Source organism: Corvus kubaryi, unplaced genomic scaffold, assembly GCF_017639235.1.
Source record: "Corvus kubaryi isolate FWS band 111438036 unplaced genomic scaffold, C.kubaryi_AGA036_p1.0 37396, whole genome shotgun sequence".
Classification (NCBI taxonomy): domain Eukaryota; kingdom Metazoa; phylum Chordata; class Aves; order Passeriformes; family Corvidae; genus Corvus; species Corvus kubaryi.
This window is the reverse complement of record NW_024581135.1, coordinates 22994614-23015872: the sequence shown is the minus strand read 5'-3', so window position 1 is coordinate 23015872 and position 21259 is coordinate 22994614. Positions and strand designations below refer to the sequence as shown.

The 21259-nt window shown below is 34.9% G+C and overlaps 1 protein-coding gene across 8 annotated transcripts in view; it reads left to right on the top strand.

Annotated features, from left to right (window-relative positions):
• TTN (titin) overlaps positions 1-21259 on the top strand; it is a 236790-nt gene that overhangs the window by 104762 nt on the left and 110769 nt on the right. For all 8 annotated transcript variants that reach the window (XM_042040505.1, XM_042040513.1, XM_042040510.1 and 5 more), the window contains 3 exons: positions 14376-14456; positions 15858-15941; positions 16290-16412. In XM_042040505.1, the coding sequence (XP_041896439.1) occupies positions 14376-14456; positions 15858-15941; positions 16290-16412 (288 nt within the window). The remainder of the gene's footprint in view (positions 1-14375; positions 14457-15857; positions 15942-16289; positions 16413-21259) is intronic.

Here is a 21259-nt window from a genome sequence, read left to right as displayed (position 1 = left end):
GGAAGATACCACCAGATATGAGAAGGAGGTAATCCATTACAAGGAGGAAGTTCGCCATTATGAAGAAGTTAGTCACTATGAGGAGGAAATTCCTCAGTATGAAGAGGAAGAAGTTCCTCAGTATGAAGAGGAAGAAGTTCCTCAGTACGAAGAGGAACAAGTCATCCATTACGAAGAAGAAGCTGCTTATTATGGAGAGGAAGTCGCTGAATATGAGGAGGAAGAGTCACAAGTTCCTCAGTATGAAGAGAAGGCTCCTGTACCAGCTAGAGGTATACTTTAGGGTTTGTGTGAGAAAAAGTAGTATCTTTTCATTCTGCGAAAATACCAAAGTTTTGTTGTAAAATGCTGCAGTGTGCTTTACAATGTGCATTCTTTTAAGGTATTTACTGATTATTATATAGTGCAGAGAACATGTGATGGCTGTATGTCTACTCTTTACTGCTACCTCCATAAATTCAAATGTTCCATGTCATACATGTCCGTTCCTCTTTCACATGAACTCTGTATAAACCACTAAGAAAATTTAACTGAGCTTAATTTCATCCTCATATGGGGTCCAATTTTGCTATCAGACTGTGCTTGAAATACTTGAAAATGCTTAAGTAAAGTCTGCAATCAGAGACAAAAAATATATTTATCTAGCAAATAGCTAGAGTACTTGAAAATAAGTGATTTAGGAACACAAGTCGCACTGAATTATTTTCAGAAACTTTAGAAAGCCCTATGGTTGAGGTTTATTTCTATCCTGAAGGGAATAATATATTTTCATGAAAAAGGAAGATACAAAAGTTTTATTAAATATCCATATTTGAATACTGTTAGTTTCAGGTGTTTTCTTTAGGACTAATTTTTATGGTATGGGTATAAATTTTCTACATTTTTAGTACAGGATGAACATAATATTGACTACTTAGGAGAACTAGGTCATACCAAGATCTTGGTAATAAAACCTTTCTGATCATAATATAAAGATACAGATCATGTATATGCAATTTTCCAAAATTGCATAATCATCTAAGAGTGTCCTTTCCAGTCCTGATCCAAATCATTCCATAGCGTCTTTTTCCATCAAAGGAAGTTTGGAATTTCTTTTGACTAACAAATGAATGTCAAAACTAGATCTAACATTGTTTGCAGTAGAAATTTTGTCATAAACATGAGCATATTATACTTAGCTGAGAAAATATGAGGCTGTACACTGCAAAAGCCAGGTTAATCCTGAACAGGAAAATTAGTGTTGACTGAAATTTCCATTGACTCTCTCATAGTAGCTAAGTTTAATTCACATGTGCTCCAAACTTTCGTCAGTATGCTCAGAGACAGTGGGATTATTCTCCTATCATTGTAAAATTTATATGAACATTTCTGGGGTTTGGAGTACAAACAAAAGTTTAGATACATTTCAGTTGAAGCCTTTGTCTCACTGCAGTTAAAGTCTGTTGATTTCAAAAGAGTAAAGGGATTTTTTAAAAACATTTTATTTACCCAATAAATTACGTTATAAACTGCTGGGTACTTATAATGTGTCCACAGTTCTCTGCTTGAAGTAACTCAGTTGATAAACTAGATGTGCTTGAGTTTTTTGCATGTAGAAAGCTCTTGGAAATTTTCCAGGAAGAAAATGCAGTCAGCAATTTATATTTAATATACGTAACAATATGATCAGATGCAACCTATTACATGCCTGGCAAGGATTACAAACATAGTTCTAGGGGAAAATATTGAAAATTAGTAAAAGCACTAAATATCTTACACAGCAATTTGATAATTGTTTATTACAGGGTTTGTAATAAACATCCAGGAATTGGAAAAAAAATTAAATTGTATTTTTGCAAATTTCCCACTATGACATTTTATAATTGTTTTTAATAGCTGCTCAGAAAAGTCAAACTCTGACTTAATCTTCTGATCAGCAAAAAATCCCTTGAGGTCAAAAACATTTTTATTGATGGCCTCAATGGCTGAGCAGGGAGAATGGATATAATAGCAGCTAATATTATGTGTTTGTTATTTTATTTTGTCTTAATGATAAAACCCTGTTAAGTCAAAGCTGTTTGTTTGGAGTATGTGATGTTTGCTTGTATGAGTATGTATTTGTGACGTTTGTTTACACTTTATGTTCCTGTTTTTATGGAAGTAAATACCTAAAACTTTAATGTTGTCTTTCAAGTGCCTGAGGTTCCCAAGAAGCCTGTTCCAGAGGAAAAAATACCTATTCTGAAGAAAAAAGAACCTCCTCCAGCAAAAGGTATATCATCTCTTTATGTTAGAAGACATCCTCTGAATAAGTAATTCACATTATTTCTCAGATGCCTTAATTGCTTATTACTTTTTTCTGTTCTTTTTGGAGAGGGGTCTTCATATAAAATATTTGTGTTGCTGTCTTTTTTGATTCATTTCTATTTTGAGTAGCTTGTGGTTTATTTTTTTAACCAAAATTATGTTTTTGAAGTGCCCGAGGTGCCAAAGAAACTTGTACCTGAAAAGAAAGTCCAAGTGCCAAAGAAGGAAGCTCCCCCAGCTAAAGGTATATACACTTGCAATTATCTGTGACCAGAAAGATCTTCTAGCATTCATTTATCTTCTCACTTGTGTTAAAAATTAGGATAGAGAAAGAATTGTTACTCTTAAGAACTGTGGATCTTTTTGTTTGTGTTTAATTGTTTTAGTGTGACTGGTTTGTATGTCATGTTATTTTAGATTCTCATGCCAAGCTCAATTTTTAATAATGTCTTACTAAGTTCCAGAAGTGCCAAAGAAACCTGTGCCAGAAGAGAAGGTTCCTGTTCCTGTACCAAAAAAGAAGGATGTTCCACCTGCCAAAGGTATATGACTTGATATAGTTCTTGACTGAATGTTTTATTAAAAAAAATGTTTTAAGTCAGTCTTTTTTTCATATGTAATGTAGAGTGAAGAAAGTTTTCTATTCTTGACAGTTCTTCTTTGTTGTCCAACTTTATTGATTCATATCAGTGTTCTTTACCTTATGGTCCAAAAATGAAATTCTTAAGCTACAATAATATTTTTTCAAGCACCTGAAGTACCAAAGAAACCTGTGCCAGAAGAGAAGGTACATGTCCCAGTGCCTAAAAAAGTGGAAGAGCCTCCACCAGCCAAAGGTACACCATTTTCTGGTTCAATGTGTGATTTTATTTTTTGTTTCTTCATCTTTAGAAGAAGATTGTTACTGCCAGTAACAATCCCATTCTTAGGCCTAATGTGTTTGAACCACTCCCTGAGCTGTTTGATCAGTACACTGCTGTTTGTGTCCGTCAGTCATGGGTGCTATGCTTATTCTATGCTTTGAAAATGTCTTTGTGTTTTGTATTGTCTCTGTCTTTTGGATCTAAATCATTTTAAAGGGCTTGCTTTTTCAAAAACAGATGCTCCAAAAGATAAAGAATTTACCTGAACAGCCAGACTTCCCCCTTAGCCTTACTACACCAATTTGTGGTTCTGTACTCTCTGTGTGTTTGTAAGTTTACATCTGTGCATAAATCTGTGGATAAAATCAATGTTAATTTACACACACAACTAGATTTTACCATATTTGTGAAGTTATCTTAATATCAGCTATACAGTTATCATTTCACTATGTTTTATGTTACACTGAAAATTAATTCCCTAAACAAAAATGTCTTTAAAGTGCCTGAAGTGCCCAAGAAGGTTCCAGAAAAGGCAGTACCTGTCCCTGTACATAAAAAGCCAGAACCTCCACCAGCCAAAGGTATCGCTACCTATAGCTAAACATATGGATGATGCTTGTTCTTGTTTCTGTATGTTTGTTGTCAGAATTTAACTGAAGTATTGTAGCTGTGTGTGACAAACGTACTTGCTAATTCACACTCTTTAGCTTCTGTGTAAGTTGTTTTCTACAATTAAAAACTATCTTTAAAGTGCCAGAAATACCAAGACGTGCCAGTGAAGAGGTACCTATTTTTGTTCCTGAAGAAGAGGAAAAGGTTCCAGAGATACCAGCAAGAGGTACACCATTCCTTCTTAAAGAATATGAGGGCTTTGTTCAATTCACTAATAGATCTTCATCTCCAGTGATTGTTTTACGCTTGATGTAAACCTCAATTAACCTTCTGAGAGGAGTTTTCTTCTTCTTCTTTTTGGTCTTTGTGAACTTTTTTCTGTAGTTTTAGTAGTTTTGATGCTCTAAAAGCAATTACCAATTTCTTATGAAAACAATATCTTTAAAGTGCCAGAGGTGCCCAAGAGAGCTGTCCCAGAAGAAAAAGCACCTGTTGCAGTTCCTAAAGTAAAGAAAATTCCACCAGCTAAAGGTATATCACATTGTGGTGTATGAAGATAATTCCTCTCTGTCTTATTTTCATATTTCAGTGGAACCTAATTTTATCATTCAATTTATACTCACATAAAGTCAGATCCTTGGCTATAGCACCCTGCTGCTTCCCTTTAGTGAGCAGTGCTAGGGCCCAGACTGGGCTTGTCTAGTTTGTTAATGACTGCAGCGGGCTGAGAATCAGGCCTTGAATGATCTGCTTTTTTCTACTTTAAGTGATTACTGTGAATGAAGTAATTCCTTGTGATATTATCATCCAGAAATAATTTTTAAATTAATTTAAATTTTGTTGAAACAAAATAGCTGAAACAAAATTTTATGGGCCATTACCTGGAAATTCTTCAATTCAGGGAGATCACTCTTACATGTACCTCGAGAATAAGCTAGATTCTCAAGGTTTTTAGTTAAACTTCTACAAAAATAACAACAATTTACAACTGATCATACTAATAACCAGATCCTATACCCTAAATGGGAAATTCAAAGTGGAGGCAGACTATTGCAAAGGCCACTGTTGTATGTCAAGCAGATTCTACCTCAGCAGTAGCTGAGTATTTTAGGAAAAAAAAAATATAAAAAAGGAAAGCAGACACTGGAAAGTTTTTATGCAAAAACGTTAATGCTAATAATCTTCTTTAACCTCTGGTTTGTAGCATATCTTGCTAATATTTTCTGTTTGCAATGACACTGGAATTAAAAATTGGGCAAAAGAGCTAGTCCTCTTTTGGACTTTTTAACCCAGTTGCACACTGCTGTTTTCAGGGAGTGAAAAATAGCCAGGAGTTTCCCCTATTTTTATTGCTATTGTTACTTTAAGGTTGATGTCCTTATGTTTTATGTTATGGATTTTTCTTTGTGATGTTGTGAAACTAAAGTTCTTAAAATAATATCTTCAAAGTGCCTGAGGCTGCAAAGAAAGTTGTGTCTGAAGAAAAGGTTCCCATTTTTGTTCCTGAGGAAGAAGAAGGGGAATTTATTCCAGAGGAAACTGTACCAGAAAAAGGTACATGATCTTTTTGCGCAAGCCACTCATGACATCTTTTGTGTTCTTTAAAATTCATCTTTATTTCTTGTTCTAAGTTTTATTTATATATGTTTTGGGGGGAGTTTGTGGTCTTGTTCTATGTTTTTATCTTGTTTCCATGTTTATGCTTTTAATGCTCTGAAAGCAATTTTAACACGTTTGCAAAATAATATCTTTAAAGAGCCAGAGATTCCTAAGAAACCTGTCCCAAAAGAAAAAACACCTGTACCCACTCCTGAGAAACTGGAGCTTCCTCCAGCAAAAGGTGCATAAATTAACAATGTGTTGTTATTCTCGATGTTTCGTTTATTTTGTTTGTTGTTTATGTCAGCTTTGTGTCCCTGCTGCATTTCTGTATTGATATCTCAGAATTCCTAGCAGAAAGTAAGCGCTTAAATTATTTGACTTGCTCAAGATACGTGCCTGTGAATGTAAAGTCTTTTGTTTTAATTTCTGTTTCATCTTTTAAAAATATATTCTGCAGATCAGTTCTTATTTTGTCTCTTTGTACGTGTTCTGTTCTCTTTCTCATACTACTGGTGGATGACATTCTTAAAATAAAATGTCTTTAAAGTGCCTGAGATGCCTAAGAAACCCATTCCTGAAGTGAAAGAACCTGTTCCTAAAAAGGTGCCAGCTCCATCAGCCAAAGGTATTGCCGATTGTAAATGCTGTTATCGTTAACTGATAATATTCTTGGTACAAGTTGAGTTTAGTAAGGGACACTTTATTATTTCTGTCCTGTATTGTATTTGTCACTATGCTATTTGTTTGTTTGTAAGTCTCTGCTCTGTTGTTCATAAACTTCTGGCTTTGTGTCCATTTAAAAATTGTGTAAAAGTACACTGAAGTTAGGTCTTACCTTTAAAGTACCCAAGATGCCTAAGAAGGTTGCTCCTGAAGAAAAGGTGCTGGTTTCTCCCGCTGAAAAAGTGGAGGTTCCAGCTGCAAAAGGTATATGCACTCCTTATAATTAATATTTATGCTAGGAATACTCTTGACCTTCTTTCTAACTTTTGTCTCTGTTGTACAAGATTTTTGTTTGAATTTATGTTAAAACTCTTCATTTTCAATGTTGAATTGTTGAACCATAAAGCTCTGTTTCTTGTGCTTTTTTACTTACTCTGCTCTAAGGTGATTTAATGTTTTTAAATTCCTAAACAAAATCTGTATCTTTAAAGTCACGGAGGTTCGTAAAAGAGCTGTTGCAGAAGAGAAAGTGCCAGCTGTTGTGCCCAAACCCAAAGAACCAGCACCAACTAAAGGTACAGATATGTTTCTTCTTATTTCTCCCAAAGATTTGTTTTTTCCTCCTCCTTCTAAAATCTTTTATAATACACACATTTCTTCAGAAGCATGGTTTTATGATTTAATGTAATTTATGCTTGTGGTTATCATGCACATTCTCTTTCTTTGTCAATTATCTTGACTAACTGTAAAAAAAAATTTAAATAATTGTCAGGTAGTAACAATAATACTGTTTCCAAAGTGCCTGAATTATCTAAGAAACTTGTCCGGAAAGAAAAAGTCCCTGCTCCTGCACCTGTGGTGGAGAAGTATGAGTATGCATATGAAGAATATGAGAAGTATGAGACATATGAAACCATTGAAGAGTTTCAGAAGATTCAGGAAGCTGAAGAAATTGAGGCATACGAGGAACCTGAAGAACCTGAGGGATATAAGGAAATTCAGGAACAGGAATATGAAGCGGAGGCCGAGGAGAGAGATGTCTATGAAAAGTATGAGTTCAAGGAGAAGGAAGAGATCTATGAGAAATATGAGGAGGCTTATGAAATCCAACCAGCTATAGGTAAATCAAGACATGATTTCTTTGTTCTTCTAGTGTGTTTTCAGTTACTTCTTAAGCCTTCTATGAGTGTTTATTTATAGTTTGCCTTGTTTGTAGTCCTATGTGTGTCTGTTGCTGGTAATGATAAATCAGTTCAAGGATTGTCTCTATTCTAGTCCTTCCAAAGGAATTCCCTTCAGTGTGAAATGGGAGGGTTCCCTATCTGACTGCCCAAGAGTGAGCTAGTGGAGATATAATACAAGCAGAGAAAATATCAACCTTCTAATGTAATTCGGCTTCAACGTGAATTAATTTTTTTTGCATTAATATTTGCTTCTTTTGTCCAGTTTAGCTCCTTCGAGTTACAAAGATATTAGAACTTTAGATTTAGATATTAGAACCTTCCTTCCCATAATTTAAATTTATGGTCATAGGATGCCTCACACCAAACAGAAAGTGCATCTACAATGTACCAAAAAGATGTACATTGATATTTCTTATTTCATTACTCAAGAATTCTGGGATGACTGCTCCCTTTTTTCTCCATAAATGATGAGGTGATTCCTCTACAAATGAATGATTGTTCTGCTTGCTGTCTTTATATCTGTTGTAATTCTTCCTATATAACTTATAATACATAATGACATATTTTTTAAAGTGCCTGAGTTGCCCAAAAGACCTCTGCCAGAAGAAAAAGTACCTGCTCTTAAAAGAGAAGCTCCACCAGCTAAAGGTACATCAACCATCAGATAAATTTGAGAACACAACTTTCTGCGTGAGTCTCTGAATCCCCAAATCCAGTAATTTACCTATTCTGATTTGACTGCTAGACTCAGCCTTTTTACACAATACCGTTAAAGACAGTTAAAAAAGGTATTTCTTTAACAAAACAAAAATCAAACAAATTACTTCCTGGAGACAAAGGGATTGAAGGTAGTACGTTAATTTAATTTTTGCCATCATAACGTGATATTTTAAAGCTAACCATTGAAACTCTAGTTTCCTGCAGAGTTCTAAAAACTAGAATCTTCTTTAACCTAATGATATGCTGGAGTGTGTGCCATCTTAATAGGTATTCTCTGTATCAGGCTTTACAAAACATAAGTGTCATCAATAGCAATTGTCAGTGGGTGCTAGAGAAGTTACTGCACTAGTCCAAAGTTCTGTAATTTTCTGTCATAGCACTCAATTTGCCAGAAATTTGATTTGTGCTAACTTTTATAGTTGTTTCTCACATGAATTGTCAGAATGAAATCAGTGGGAAAAGGTGGATTCGTTTACTTGTTGTTTTTACAGAAAAGCTTGATACAAAATTGAAACCTTACCATATTCCCAGCTGCCATTAATTAGAGGTGATAGTCCATGAAACCTAATTGTTAAGGCTTATCCTTATCCCTATCCAAAATTTATCCAACAACAGCAGTGTTTTTCTTTCACTGAATACTGGAACTCTAGCTATGTCTATCCAAGCAAAATAGTCCAGACAGATGGCCTCTATTACATGTATTTATGTATTAGAGAAATATTTTTGTGTTTTGCTAAGTTTTCTGACTCTTCAGAGTTGTTTGCTTTTTGTTTAACTTCTATTCTTACATAATATTCCTCCTGCAAACATTCTTAAAAAACTACCAATGTCTTTAAAGTGCCAGCGGTGCCAAAGAAACCTGTTCCAAAAGAAAAAGTACCACCTGCTATTCCTAAAAAGGAAACGACTCCACCAGCTAAAGGTATACTTCCTCTTCTTGTCCTTGTGAAACATTAACTCTATTTTCAGTCTTTTGTCCTCATTATTCGTTGAGAAACATGTGCATATGTTTTATGTCCCACTGTGGTTTTTTTCATCTGTTTATCATTGAGTCTTTTTTGCCTGTTGGTTTCAAGTCATTTGTTGAAAACGTTAGAGTAATTTAAAAAATGTGTGTTCTGTCATTAACCTGCACAAGAAAATAGTTCAGAAAGAAATAATACTTTTATTTCTTCTGGAAGAATATATATTTTTAATATGTTATTCTTCTGTCTCATCTTCAAAATTAACATAAATGTTCTTTCAGTGGGGATTTAATTCTTTGATGCTTCAAGAATCTTCCTTGTTAGATTTGCTCTTCTTCTAACTTCTTCAACTAGCTTTGAAAGCCCTAAAAGTAAATTATATCTTAAAGGGCCAGATGTTCTCAAAAGAACTGTCCCTGAAGAAAAGAAACCTACACATACACCTGAAATTGGAGTTCCACCAATGAAAGGTAAAGGAGATTTTGATATGAGATTTTATGGAAAGGAAATATTTGCGCCATTTTTCCAAGCTAACATCATAAAAAATTCTCATGTTCTTTACACCATTGCAAGAGCACCCAGTCTCTAAGTGGAAATTCAACTCTCAGTGATAAATCCAAAACTCTGGGGCAAACATTTCAGATAGGTGCTAGACAGTAAAACATTGAAGTATGAATAAAAACATGCTGAGGAGGTATTGCTGCTTATACCACCAGTATGTAAAGCTGCAGTGCTTTTATATTTATAGTATAATTGTGAATTTAGTTTAAACTGGGGTTTTGATACCAATACACAGGTCATGATATTGGTGAAGAAGTAATAGGGCAAGAGTCAGTAAGTTTAAGCTATTAAAGCTGTTACACCAACCAGAAGGAAAAGCATGACAATGCAGTAAGGAAAGCAAATGGCTTATGCTCTTTGAGAGCTGAAACCAGAAATTTCTTCACAAAATTCACTGTTTCAGCAAGACGGTTCTAGAACTGTATCATATTTCATTCTCAAAAAGTTTCCAAGACCTCAAAAGGACTTAGTTTTCTGGGTTTATTTCTGTTTGGGATATTAAAAATTGAAAATTACTTTGAAGTTACTAAAAGAAAGCTAATATCTTTGAAGTTCCTGAGGTCCATAAGAGAGCTGTCCTTGAAGAGAAAGTACCCACCATTATCCCTAGAGAAGAGGAGCCTCCTTTTTATGAAGGTACATCAGTAACACATCTACCAAAGAGTAAATTGCAGAGAATATATCAAATCATGCTCTATATTGTTCTGTAAAATATGAGCTATTTTTAATTAATTTTTTAAACTATTTAAAAGAAGCTTATATCCATATCTTTTAGACCATCTATGTCCCCAAATTTAGATAAAATTCAGCATTTTAAAAATTTAAATTTAAAATGTTACACTAAATTTAAAAATGCAGTTTAGCATTTTAAAATGCCATACTTTTTTCCTCTAACAACGTGAAAAAGATATATGTATATAAATAAGAGAGAAACTAAGTTTCTGATTCAGGAAGCACTTGAGTCACATTGGAGCAAGGAAATGAACTAAAATAAACAGTGGTTTAAGAAACTATTCTGAGCAACACCTAATTTTTGAGCTGCAATGGAGGTAGTTAACCCCAAATGAAGACATATGAAATTCAGTTACAAATTCTATCTAATACACGGAACTAAGAAACTAGAAAATAAAATATTTCTGTAAACTTGTATTTTACTAACTGGGAATGGTAACTTCCAGCAGTAGTAAGATCAGGCTGAAAGATATTTAAATAACTTATGTTCAAATAGCTCTTTCTCCATATGCATGTGTGCATGTTTTTATTTGAAGCTGTCTTGTAACTAATATTATAATATGTAAAATAAACTAATATCTTTAAAGAACTTGAAGTTTATGGAGAAGTTCCAACAGAAGAAAAGATGCCTTTTATTACTCCTAGTGAACCAGAAGCTCCAGCACCTAAAGGTAAACCAACTCTTCAAGCAATCTGTAAAGTGACACATTCCTACAAATTATTCATCTTCATCATTCCATCTGTGCGATAATCTGTTATTTCATTTTTTCATTCTAATGTTTCCTTAGATGCTTTGCGTCTGTCATTGCTTCTTTGCTACTTACACTTTGTGTATTATAACGTTCTTTAAAAAATTTAATATCTTTGAAGTATCTGCAGTGACAAAGAAAACTGTCCCACTTAAGAAAATACCTGCTGCTGTACCTACAGAAGAAGCTCCTCCAGCTAAAGGTACATTACCTCCAAATTAACTTTCTCTAGCCTCTTTGAGAAGTGAGATACCAAGGAAGAAACCCAGCTTGCTTGTTTTTCTTAAACAACACAACCAGATGCTACAGACACTTTACAGTTCTTTTTCTTTGTTTTCTATAAGCAGTTGCTTAAACAGATTGATACATTCTCTATCAAGAATTTAAAATTTAGAAAGATTAAATTAGACACAGAAATTTAGTAGGCAGAAGATTCAGGGATTAGCCAGGGACTAGCCTTATATTTTTTTGACTTCATGTCTCATGTTCTATTTCTCAAAATACTTTCTCTGACAATATATTGGGAGAAAAATCTAAAAGGTTGTGACAGAAGCTTATTTTCCAAAGGGCTCTTTGCAGTCATATCAAGGGCTTAAAGGAAGTCAAGATTAAGGTATGACTTTAAATCAGGACAAAATACAAAGCTACAAACATTTTTAACAGAAACATAATTTTGTAATACAATTCCAGAACAGAAGAACTCTACAGATGTTGGAAGCAAAATAATTAGTTAATTGAACTGGATTTTTGCCTTGTTTTTATGTGTAATTTTTAAATTTTAAAAAATAAAACCCTTTTTAGTGCCAAAATCCTTAAACACACACACAAAAACATCAAACAAACAAACAAAATCCCAATCATTAAAAACCCCCCAACTATCTTTTCAGGGAAGAACATATTCAATACTGGAAATGCTAGGAGTTAGAAAGATGAGACTCCAGAAGGCAAAGTTGTTGACTTCTATTCACATCTTAATACCATATATTTTTTCTGTTGTTCTAGTAGATTGTTTTTTGACAAAGCTGTATTACTTATTTGATAATGCAAATTTCTAAAATAAACCAATATTTTTAAGTTCCTGAAGTACGAAAGAAAGCTGTCCACAAAGAAAAAATACCTCCTGCTGTACCTAAAGAAGAACCTTCACACTTTACAGGTATAAGAAATTTTAAGTACAATTTGAAGGATAAAAAAAATGCTGTCATACATATATTATTTTGAGAGCATTCTGTTTATCATGAACTAGAGTTTACTTAACAGCTTTGCTTACCTGAAACAGTAAAAAATTAATTTAAAAAAATACCATCTGTAGTTCTTAAAATTAAATGCTACTTGAGATCAGCCCAAAAGGGAAAAAAATAAAGAAAAAGTGACAGAACTTAGATAGGCAGGACCTATCTCTGCGCTCAGTGTAGTAGCTCAGTTATGACATATAACGCGTCTTTCTTCTGACAAACTGCAGAGGTCAGATCAGGGTAGAATATGAGGGGTCTTTCATCCCTTATTTGAAAGCATCCTAATTTTACACATGGATATAAAATGGATATCTTCAGAGGAGCTTGAATATTTGATTGTATTTGTTATTTATCTAACATGTTGTCTTGTTTTCTGAAGATGCTCTAAGTTAATTTAAGTGTTTAAACTAATATCTTTCAAGTACATGAAGTTTATGAGGAGATTCACATAGAAGAAGAAATTTCTACTGTTCATAGGAAAGAGGAGGCTCCAGCACCTAGAGGTATATGACTTCTTCATCACTTCTTCCTACAAATTGCTAAGTCTTGAACTCCAGGAAAATTAAATTATTCATGTCCGTGTTTTAGTCCTTGTTCAACATAATTAATATTTGTATTCATTCTTCCAGTACCTTAATTATATGAAAAACTTGAGATTTTTCATGACGTGTCTTTCTCTCGTTAAAATGAACTAATATCTTTAAAGTGCCTGCAGTCATTAGGAAAGCTGTTCCAGAAGAAAAAGCACCTACTGCTATGCCTAAAAAACCAGAACCTGCTCCTGTGCCTAAAAGACCAGAATCTCCACCGTCTAAAGGTATTTTGAGAGCCTGGTAGAATTCAGGTCGTTCACTGATAAACATCTTTACTTTCTTACATGGTTTCTGATTTAATAGTTCATGGTCCATGTGTTAGATTTGTGATGTTTATGTTGTATATGTCCTATTTTCTGTTTTCTGTTTCTCAAGTTGTGTTTAAGTCATAAAATTGAAATCAAAATCAGTAAATAGCTTTCAAGTGACTGAATTGCCTAGCAAAAGTATTCCTGAAGAAAAACTCTGCCTAAAAAGACAGAAGCTCCCAAAGGTATAGGTCACCATATTCCTTCATTCTTTCTCTACAAGTTTCTTCTGTCCCTTGTACTGTTGCTGTCCAAGTATTAAAAATTAGTTGAGTTTATCTATTTCTTCTACCCAAGAATAACCCAGAAATTGTATCAGAAGCTAGTAAAAGGGACTAGAAAGAAGGAAAGCTCTAGCTCAGTTAACATGCAGTGAGATTTACAGAACATTTTCACTTCATGGGTACAGCCTCAGAAATTCAATCAATACTCCACCTAGAAGTACATTCTATCCTTCTGTTTCACATTGCTCATGTTAAACTTAGGGGTCAATTGATTTCATTTTGAATGGAAATAGAATTTGCACAGAAACCATCTGTTACAATTCACTCAGGTATTTTAGAAGTCTGTCTGAACTAGCAGTTTGTGTGGCATTAAAAACTGTCAAGCCAATGGCAGCACACCTTATCCCACCCTAGTCATCATCACATAGTACTGCCAAGCATCAGTGAAGAACTGTGTTATGTGTGACATTTAAAATGCATTTCATGGAAATTCAACTTTTGCCATGACTTCTTTAGCTTATTTTCATCTTTAGCATAGCACATCTAAAACTGCATGAAAAAAGATCCCAAGCAAAATCACTTTCAACTTATTCTTTGCCAGAAGAGTAGAACAAAGAAGATTTCTCAGAAGTTGTAACTGTTATCAAAGCATCCTTATACATCTACTTGTTTTGTCACATCCTTATATATCTATGTGTTTTGTCTTATGTCTCTGTATTGAATGTTTAATTTTTGTAATTTTTAAAACTACATTAATATCTTTAAAGTGTACAAGGTACCTATGAAATCAGTAAATGTTTTTGTACCTAAAAAACCAAGAGTAACACCACCTAAAGCTTGTATGTCAATAACAGTGTCTTTCTGAGGAGGAGATTTTTCTCTTGAGCATTAGAGCTTGTAGTAAAACTCAATTATCAAAATCCTAATAGTACATAATAGTATACAACATTTTTGCATGACATCTCTTTTTATATCTTTCATTTCTTTCTAATATGCTTCTTGTGATACTCTTTCTTCTTTACAATGTAAATATTTTAAATGCTTTAAATATTAAAAAATTAATGCGTTTTCTTTAAAGTGCCAGAGGTGGCCAAGAAAATTCCAGAAGAGAAAGTGCCCACTGCTGTCCCTAAAAAACCAGAACCACCACCAGCCAAAGGTATGTTGCACTACAGAAAATTAAAATTTGGCAGGGGAAAAAAACCTCTGTATTGATTGTGCAGGTTAGTTATATGATCGTTTGTGTTTTCCTGTTACTTTTACCTTCTGTGCCCATTGGTCTATATATGTTACTGATTTTAAATTCTTCTCTTTTGAATCATAGCTGTAATCTGTACCAGTGTGTCAGAAATACTGATGTGGCTGGGTAGAGACGCAATTGACATTTGAGAACAGTAAGAGAAAAGAGAGGAGGAGAAAGGAGGGCCTCTGTGATATGAAATAGTCCTGACTCATGACGAAAAATTAGCCCCAAAAGAGAGTATAGAATGAGTGATACAGATGCCTAATACAGAAGAAAAACTTCTGTGCACAGACAAAAAATTGATACCAAGAAGTGATCACACATAGAAGAATGTGACAAAGAATACAAAATAGACAATGTCAGTCCCAGTCAAATAGAGATTCAAGAAATGGTTGAATAAAACAGAAAAATAATCTAATGTAGAAGAAGAAACTCCAGAAGATTCTGAGGTTTTTCTTCAGACTTTACAGGGACATAAAATAACCTTAACACAACAAACCTGTCAAATCAAAGGCTTTATTAAAAACCTTTGCCATTTCTACTGAAAAGTTTTGAACATGACTGTAAAATTCTGTGTAACTGAAAATAATCTCATTCCCAAAGGGCCTGAAGGACCCAAGGAAGTAGATGTAGAACAAAAAAATCAAAGTTGCTGTGCCTAAAAACCCAGAATTTATACCAGCTAAAGATACTTAACATTATAACAAAAGTACAGAATCAAAAAAAAAAATTCTTTTCTTGTTTTAACAAGACAGGAGACAGTATTCAAGACCTCTGTTAGCATTTTCTTCTTTTGTCAAAGGTCTTGCACGTGAGCAAATGTTTTGAGTGAAAAAAATAGATCTTTGTAGATGGTGTTTACACTAAGAGTGATCTGCTCTTATGTTTTAGTCTTATGAAATTCTGATAGTAAAAAGTTATTGATATTTTTTGAATGCTGGAGATACCAAAGGAACTGGTCCCAGAAGAGGTTTCAGTTAAACTATCAAAGAATCCAGAACATCCAGAGACTAAAAGTAATTGTATGCAAGGAAAGAAAACCCTTTCGTTTTCTAGGGTACCACTTTAACATCGTGGTAATTTACTTTTATTATTAATGTATTATAAAATACTTTGTTTTTTCAATTGTAGTTTTTGCATCTGTAACTCAGTGAGGCAGCAGAGCGAATTTTCTCTAGCAAAAGGAGAAATTACATATTCACATCCAAAACCACTGATGCTTTTGATGTCTCTGAGATTTACTTTTTCTTAGTGTCTCAACACTGCAGACATATCTTCAAAATGCATATAAATAAAATTAACTGCTTTTTTTTTAAGTGCCTGAGGTGCCCAAGAAAGTGATTTCAGAAGAAAAAATACACATTGAAGTTCCTAAAAAAACAGAACCTCCACCACCCAAAGGTACATGTTCAATAGTAATAAGACTGCACACAAATTTTAATCTGTTTCTCTAAATATTATCTTTCTTACATTTGTGTTAGCAACCTTTTCATATATTTTATACAATATATTTATAAGCATTACAGATTGTGTTGTCTTCTTCATTTGTGAATAGCTCCCAGTAACAGTGGCTACTAATAGTGTGTGTAAAGCAATATGGAAAAAAAAACCAAATGGTATATGAAGGTGGCCTTTTTTCTGATGCTGTGAGGTATTTTTTACTTTGGAGCTATTGTTGCCTTTTTATTTATTATTATGAATTCCTATTCTTCAAATTTCTGAAACTAAAATAAACAAATATCTTTAAAGAACCTGAGGTGCCGAAGACAGTTGTTCCAGAAAAGAAAATACCTGTGCAAAAAATACCAGAACCTGTGATTGTCCCAGAACCAGAGGCTGCACCTGAAGAACCAGAACTCACACCAAAGGAAGGTAAATCTCAAAACTAATAAATAACAAAAGCAATGTTTTTCCTCTTTTCTTTAACATTGTAATTATCCAAGCCTTCTGTTTTCTGAAATTCTAAATTATGCTTGTTCTATTTATCTGCATATGTGTGTGAAACAGACATACATAGTTGGTTTTTAAAAATAGTGGTAAATCTTGGATGTCTGAATTGCCTGTATGTTATATTTCAGCTCTTCTTACTATTTTCACATATTCTTACTATTCTACCTGCTTGGGTTCATGAAAACCACCACAGCTAGTACCCTAAAAGTTACAATAGGAGAAGAAAAGAAAGTACCCACTCTAGTAGCTAAGAGCAGAAGATACCAATATAATTGAAAAACCAGAAGCTCCACCAAGAAAACCTAGATGCCATCACTGCTATTTCTTGAAAGGATCTTCAGCATATTGTCTGAAATTAATATCTTTTGTCCTGTCCATTCTGTTGGCTATTACCATGGCTTTTACTTATATCTTAAGTTATACTATTAGTGCATGTGTGTACTTCCGTATGGGAGCATGAGTTTTGTGAGGGGGAGTGTGTATGTGTGCTCTTGAGAGAAAAGAGAGAAAAGCCAACATGTCATATATTCATCATTTTAAAGGCCAGCATAAATGATTGACACCTGATACGTTTTTAATATTTTCATACAATTGTGGTTTTATGTTTTATGGTTGACTTAATTTTAGTATGATGTCAGTGCAGTTGTTAAATTGAGAACTAATATCTTTTATATACGTAAAGTGGCCAAGACAACTTTGCCAGAAAAGAAAGTACCTGTTCCAGTTTCTCAAGAACCAAAGTCCATTGCAGGACACCCAAAACCAAAGCCTCAAGAGGTGGAACTGCAAGAACCAGAAACGGTGGGAGTGGCCCGAAAACAAAAGCCTGTAAAGGCAGTTCATAAACTAGAGCATGTTCTGACATCTGAGGAGCCTGAGACTGTTTTGATACACCAAAAATCAGAATCTGTTGCGGCATCCCAAAAACCAGAGCATATTGTGGTGCCTGAGAAACAAGAGTTTGTTGTGGTACCTGAAGAACCCACGCCTGATATAGAACCTCAAAAACTAAAAGAGGGTGTGATAGCCCCAAAACAGAAGTCCATTGTGGAATCCCAAAAACTAGGACACGTTGTAGTGCTTGAGAAACAAGAATTTGTTGTGGTACCTGAGGAGCCCATGCCTGATATAAAACCCCAAAAACTAAAACATGGTGTGATGCCCCCAAAACAGAAGCCTGTCATGGAATCCCAAAAAGTAGAGCATGTTGTAGTGCTTGAGAAACAAGAATTTGTTGTGGTACCTGAGAAACCCATGTCTGATGTGCCGCCCCAAAAGTTAAAATATGGTGTGATGCCCCCAAAACAAAAGCCGGCTCTGGAATCCCAGAAACCAGAACCACTTATGGCCCCTGAGGAATTTGAGCTCATAGTGGTGTCTGAGGAGTCAGAGACAGTTGAATCAACCCAAAAATCAAAGCGTGTTCTGGTGCCCCCTAAAGCAAAGCATTTTGTGCTGCCCCAAAAAACAGAGTTTGTAGCAGCTGAAGAAACAGACATTGCTGCAGATTCCCAGAAATCAAAGCCTATTGCAGTGTCCAGAAAAACAAAGCTTTTTGTGCCAGAACCTGTCATGGTGTCTGAGGAACCAGAAACAGTTTTAGCACCCCAAAAACTAGAGCCTTCTACACCACTTCAAAAACCAAAGCCTGACGTGACATCCAGAGAACCAGAGTTTGTTTTGGCACCGGAGGAACCACCACCAGCCAAGGTGGCCGAAAAGGAAGAGAATGTTGCTGCTAAAAAGCGAGCACCTGCACAGCCTAAAGGTACCTCTTATGCAGGGGATCTCTTTTCCTTCCCTTGAGTATGTTGTTTCACCACTCATTTTAAAGCTTAATACACATAACTAACAGATACTAATATCTTCAAAGAACATGTAGGGCCTGAAAGGCTGTCCCATCTAATTTCTCTAGCTGCTTGGGAAAAATTAAAACCTCCATCAGTCAAAGCTACATGTTATCATGAATACATGACAATCATCCTGAATCTTCTCTTAAGTATTATTTTGATCTCCTTTGTTCTGTCTGTCGTTTTTGATCTGTTTTAAATGATGCTTGCTAAACAAATCACGTAGAGTATGTGTGTGCTAAATTGTTACTTCAAAACATGTCTGTTGTCCCTTGTGTTTCAGTCTCTGTATTTAAAACTGAGTTTTATTGTAACTGTAAAATGAAATGCACTAATATCTTTGAAGTGCCTGAGATGGCTGAGAGGACTGTTCCAGAGAAGAAAGTGCCCCCTGCTCTATCTAAAAAAACAGAAGCTTCACTTCCTAAAGGTACATATCACCACTATTATCATGCTAAGGAAAGGTGCTGTTTGCCTTTTAGGTTTTTTTTTTAATGACTCTCGATTTAAATTGATCTTTCCCTATATACTCTGATATCAAAAATATGGGACAGATGCACCAAATATGAATTGCTGCACAGGGGTGTGAAATGTTTCCTCAACTAAAACCATCTAAACTTTTGTTGTACTTGGTTTATGTCATATCATGCAGATATGACTACCTGTCTACCAAAGAAATGCCAAAAACTTACAGATGCAAGAGAAGGAATTCATAACGGTTGTTCACATTATTAGTAGGGATGGCTTCATACATGGTTTAGTGGGACTGGGCCATGTTATATTTACAGTTAGCTTTGATGATCTTAAAGGTTTTTTCCAACCTAGATGACTCTATGATTCTATGAGGAAAGACAAACAGAAACTAAAGGTTTCAGCAGAGGGCAGCAGTTTTAGTACACAGAGCAAAATAATCACAAATATCTCTATGTATCTGTATCATGGAGCGGACTATTTTCTTTAAACAGTTATTCATAATTTGCCTGTATTTTGGTCATACATAAACATTTTTGACTACGGGATTTGCAAAGCTGTTACTTTGTATAAGTAGCATTAAAGAGCTGTAAAGTTACTGTGAGCACGTAATACAGTGAGCCTTTAAAAAGGCATTTATAATTGAAATACAAAAAAATTACTTAAGACACACCAAAACCAGACACTATACATTGACGCAGTGATGCATCATTTCAATTCTTGTAGAAGTCCCAAGCACTGGCCAGAGAAAACATGCCCTCTGCCACCAGATTCTCCCCATCCTAAACACAATGACATTCCTCAAGTGAAGTACCACCTAAAAGCGATGATATAATCATTTAGATAATTGAAATTAATATAACAGGAAACAGTTATAAGCAACATCTAGTGATCAGAAAGAAAGCCAGGAGACAATAGAGGGAAAATATGAGCAGTTAAAGAGAGGAAACATACAAAAGATAGAAAAAGAAAGGTGAAGTCAACCTGAAGGATAAAAATAGTGATAGTATCCAAGTGACAAGTAAAAAGATGGCAATGACTGCCTAAACCAGCACAGAATACAGTCATTTATGGAACATGGCTGGTAGACAAATGCACTAGGATTCCATAAATAAACCTCTGATCATCTGTTACTAAGAAGCCAGATATATTTTCTACATTTCCATCCTGACCAAGAAACAAAGACCACACAGAGTTCACACCTCCTGTGTGATGCATTGGGCACACTGGTCATTCCACAGGTTGGAAGCAAGGCAGAGCTGATGACTGAATGTAACCACAGCACGCTCTCAAAAACAACTGTGTGCACGTACTACTGGTTGTCTTATTGTTACATCAACATCTGCAGTGCCCACAAAACTAAATACACTAATATCTTTGAAGTTCCAAAGGTGCCCAAGAAAGCTGTTCTGGAAGAGCCTACCCCTGTAACTGTGCCAAAAAAGCCAGAGCCAGCAGCAGTTCGAGGTACCTGTCGCTTTGTGCATCAGTCTGAGTGAGACTGTCCTTACTGTCTTACATGTTATTTCTGATGTCTGTCGTTCTGTTCATTTGTGATTTCCTGAAATTTCTGAAATTCCATGCTGTGTAGAAATTCTACTATTAGAATGGGAAAGAGCTTTCTAATTTGGATTTTTAATGAAAACCTCTGTCTTTATCATTTTGCCAAGAATCTCAAGTAATATAACTTTTTTATATTACACAGTCATGACACGGCAATATTAAAACCAGACAAACAGGAAAAATAAACCACAAAACACCTAATCACTTCAGTGAAAATAAGCAGGAAAAACAGGTTTAATGGACTGTGAATGAACTGAAGTTATTATGGGAAAACAAGACCCAAAGTAAAAAGAGGAACATACCTAGACAGGACAGTCGTATTTTAAGACTTAGGCATACAGACCTAGATCCCAAATAACAAATAGTCCAAACTTTTTATTAGTGCAGAACTTAATCAAATGTGTGGTCAACCAGGATGGTCTGAGCTCTCTTCTGACCATAACCTCATGGGGACCCTAGAAATTTGGTTCCTCAAATCTACAATTGCATTGCATATAATTATTACATACAAGACCACAGATGTTCTGTATCTGTGCATCACAATTCTGTGTCACTCCTGCTCGCTATGCAGATGGCTCTTTTAGCCTCACCAAATGCAATATCTAAATACAAGATTATAGAAGCATTGAAACCTAACTCAAAAGCCCCCACAAACACTGGAAAATAATTGAAAAAACAGAAGGGAAATAGAAGTGAGTAGTAACAATAACGTAGTAAAAATGATGGGATTTCTGTTCCCCGCCCTGTCTTGTGCCTAAACTGCTAAACATAAAGCAGCAGCAGATTCATGAGGAATGGTAACAGTGAAGACATGAGCTGAGGTTGCTCCCAGAGAAAAGCTCTGTGCCTGTGTCCTGTGGGGGTTTGTGTGTGTGACCAAGTGAG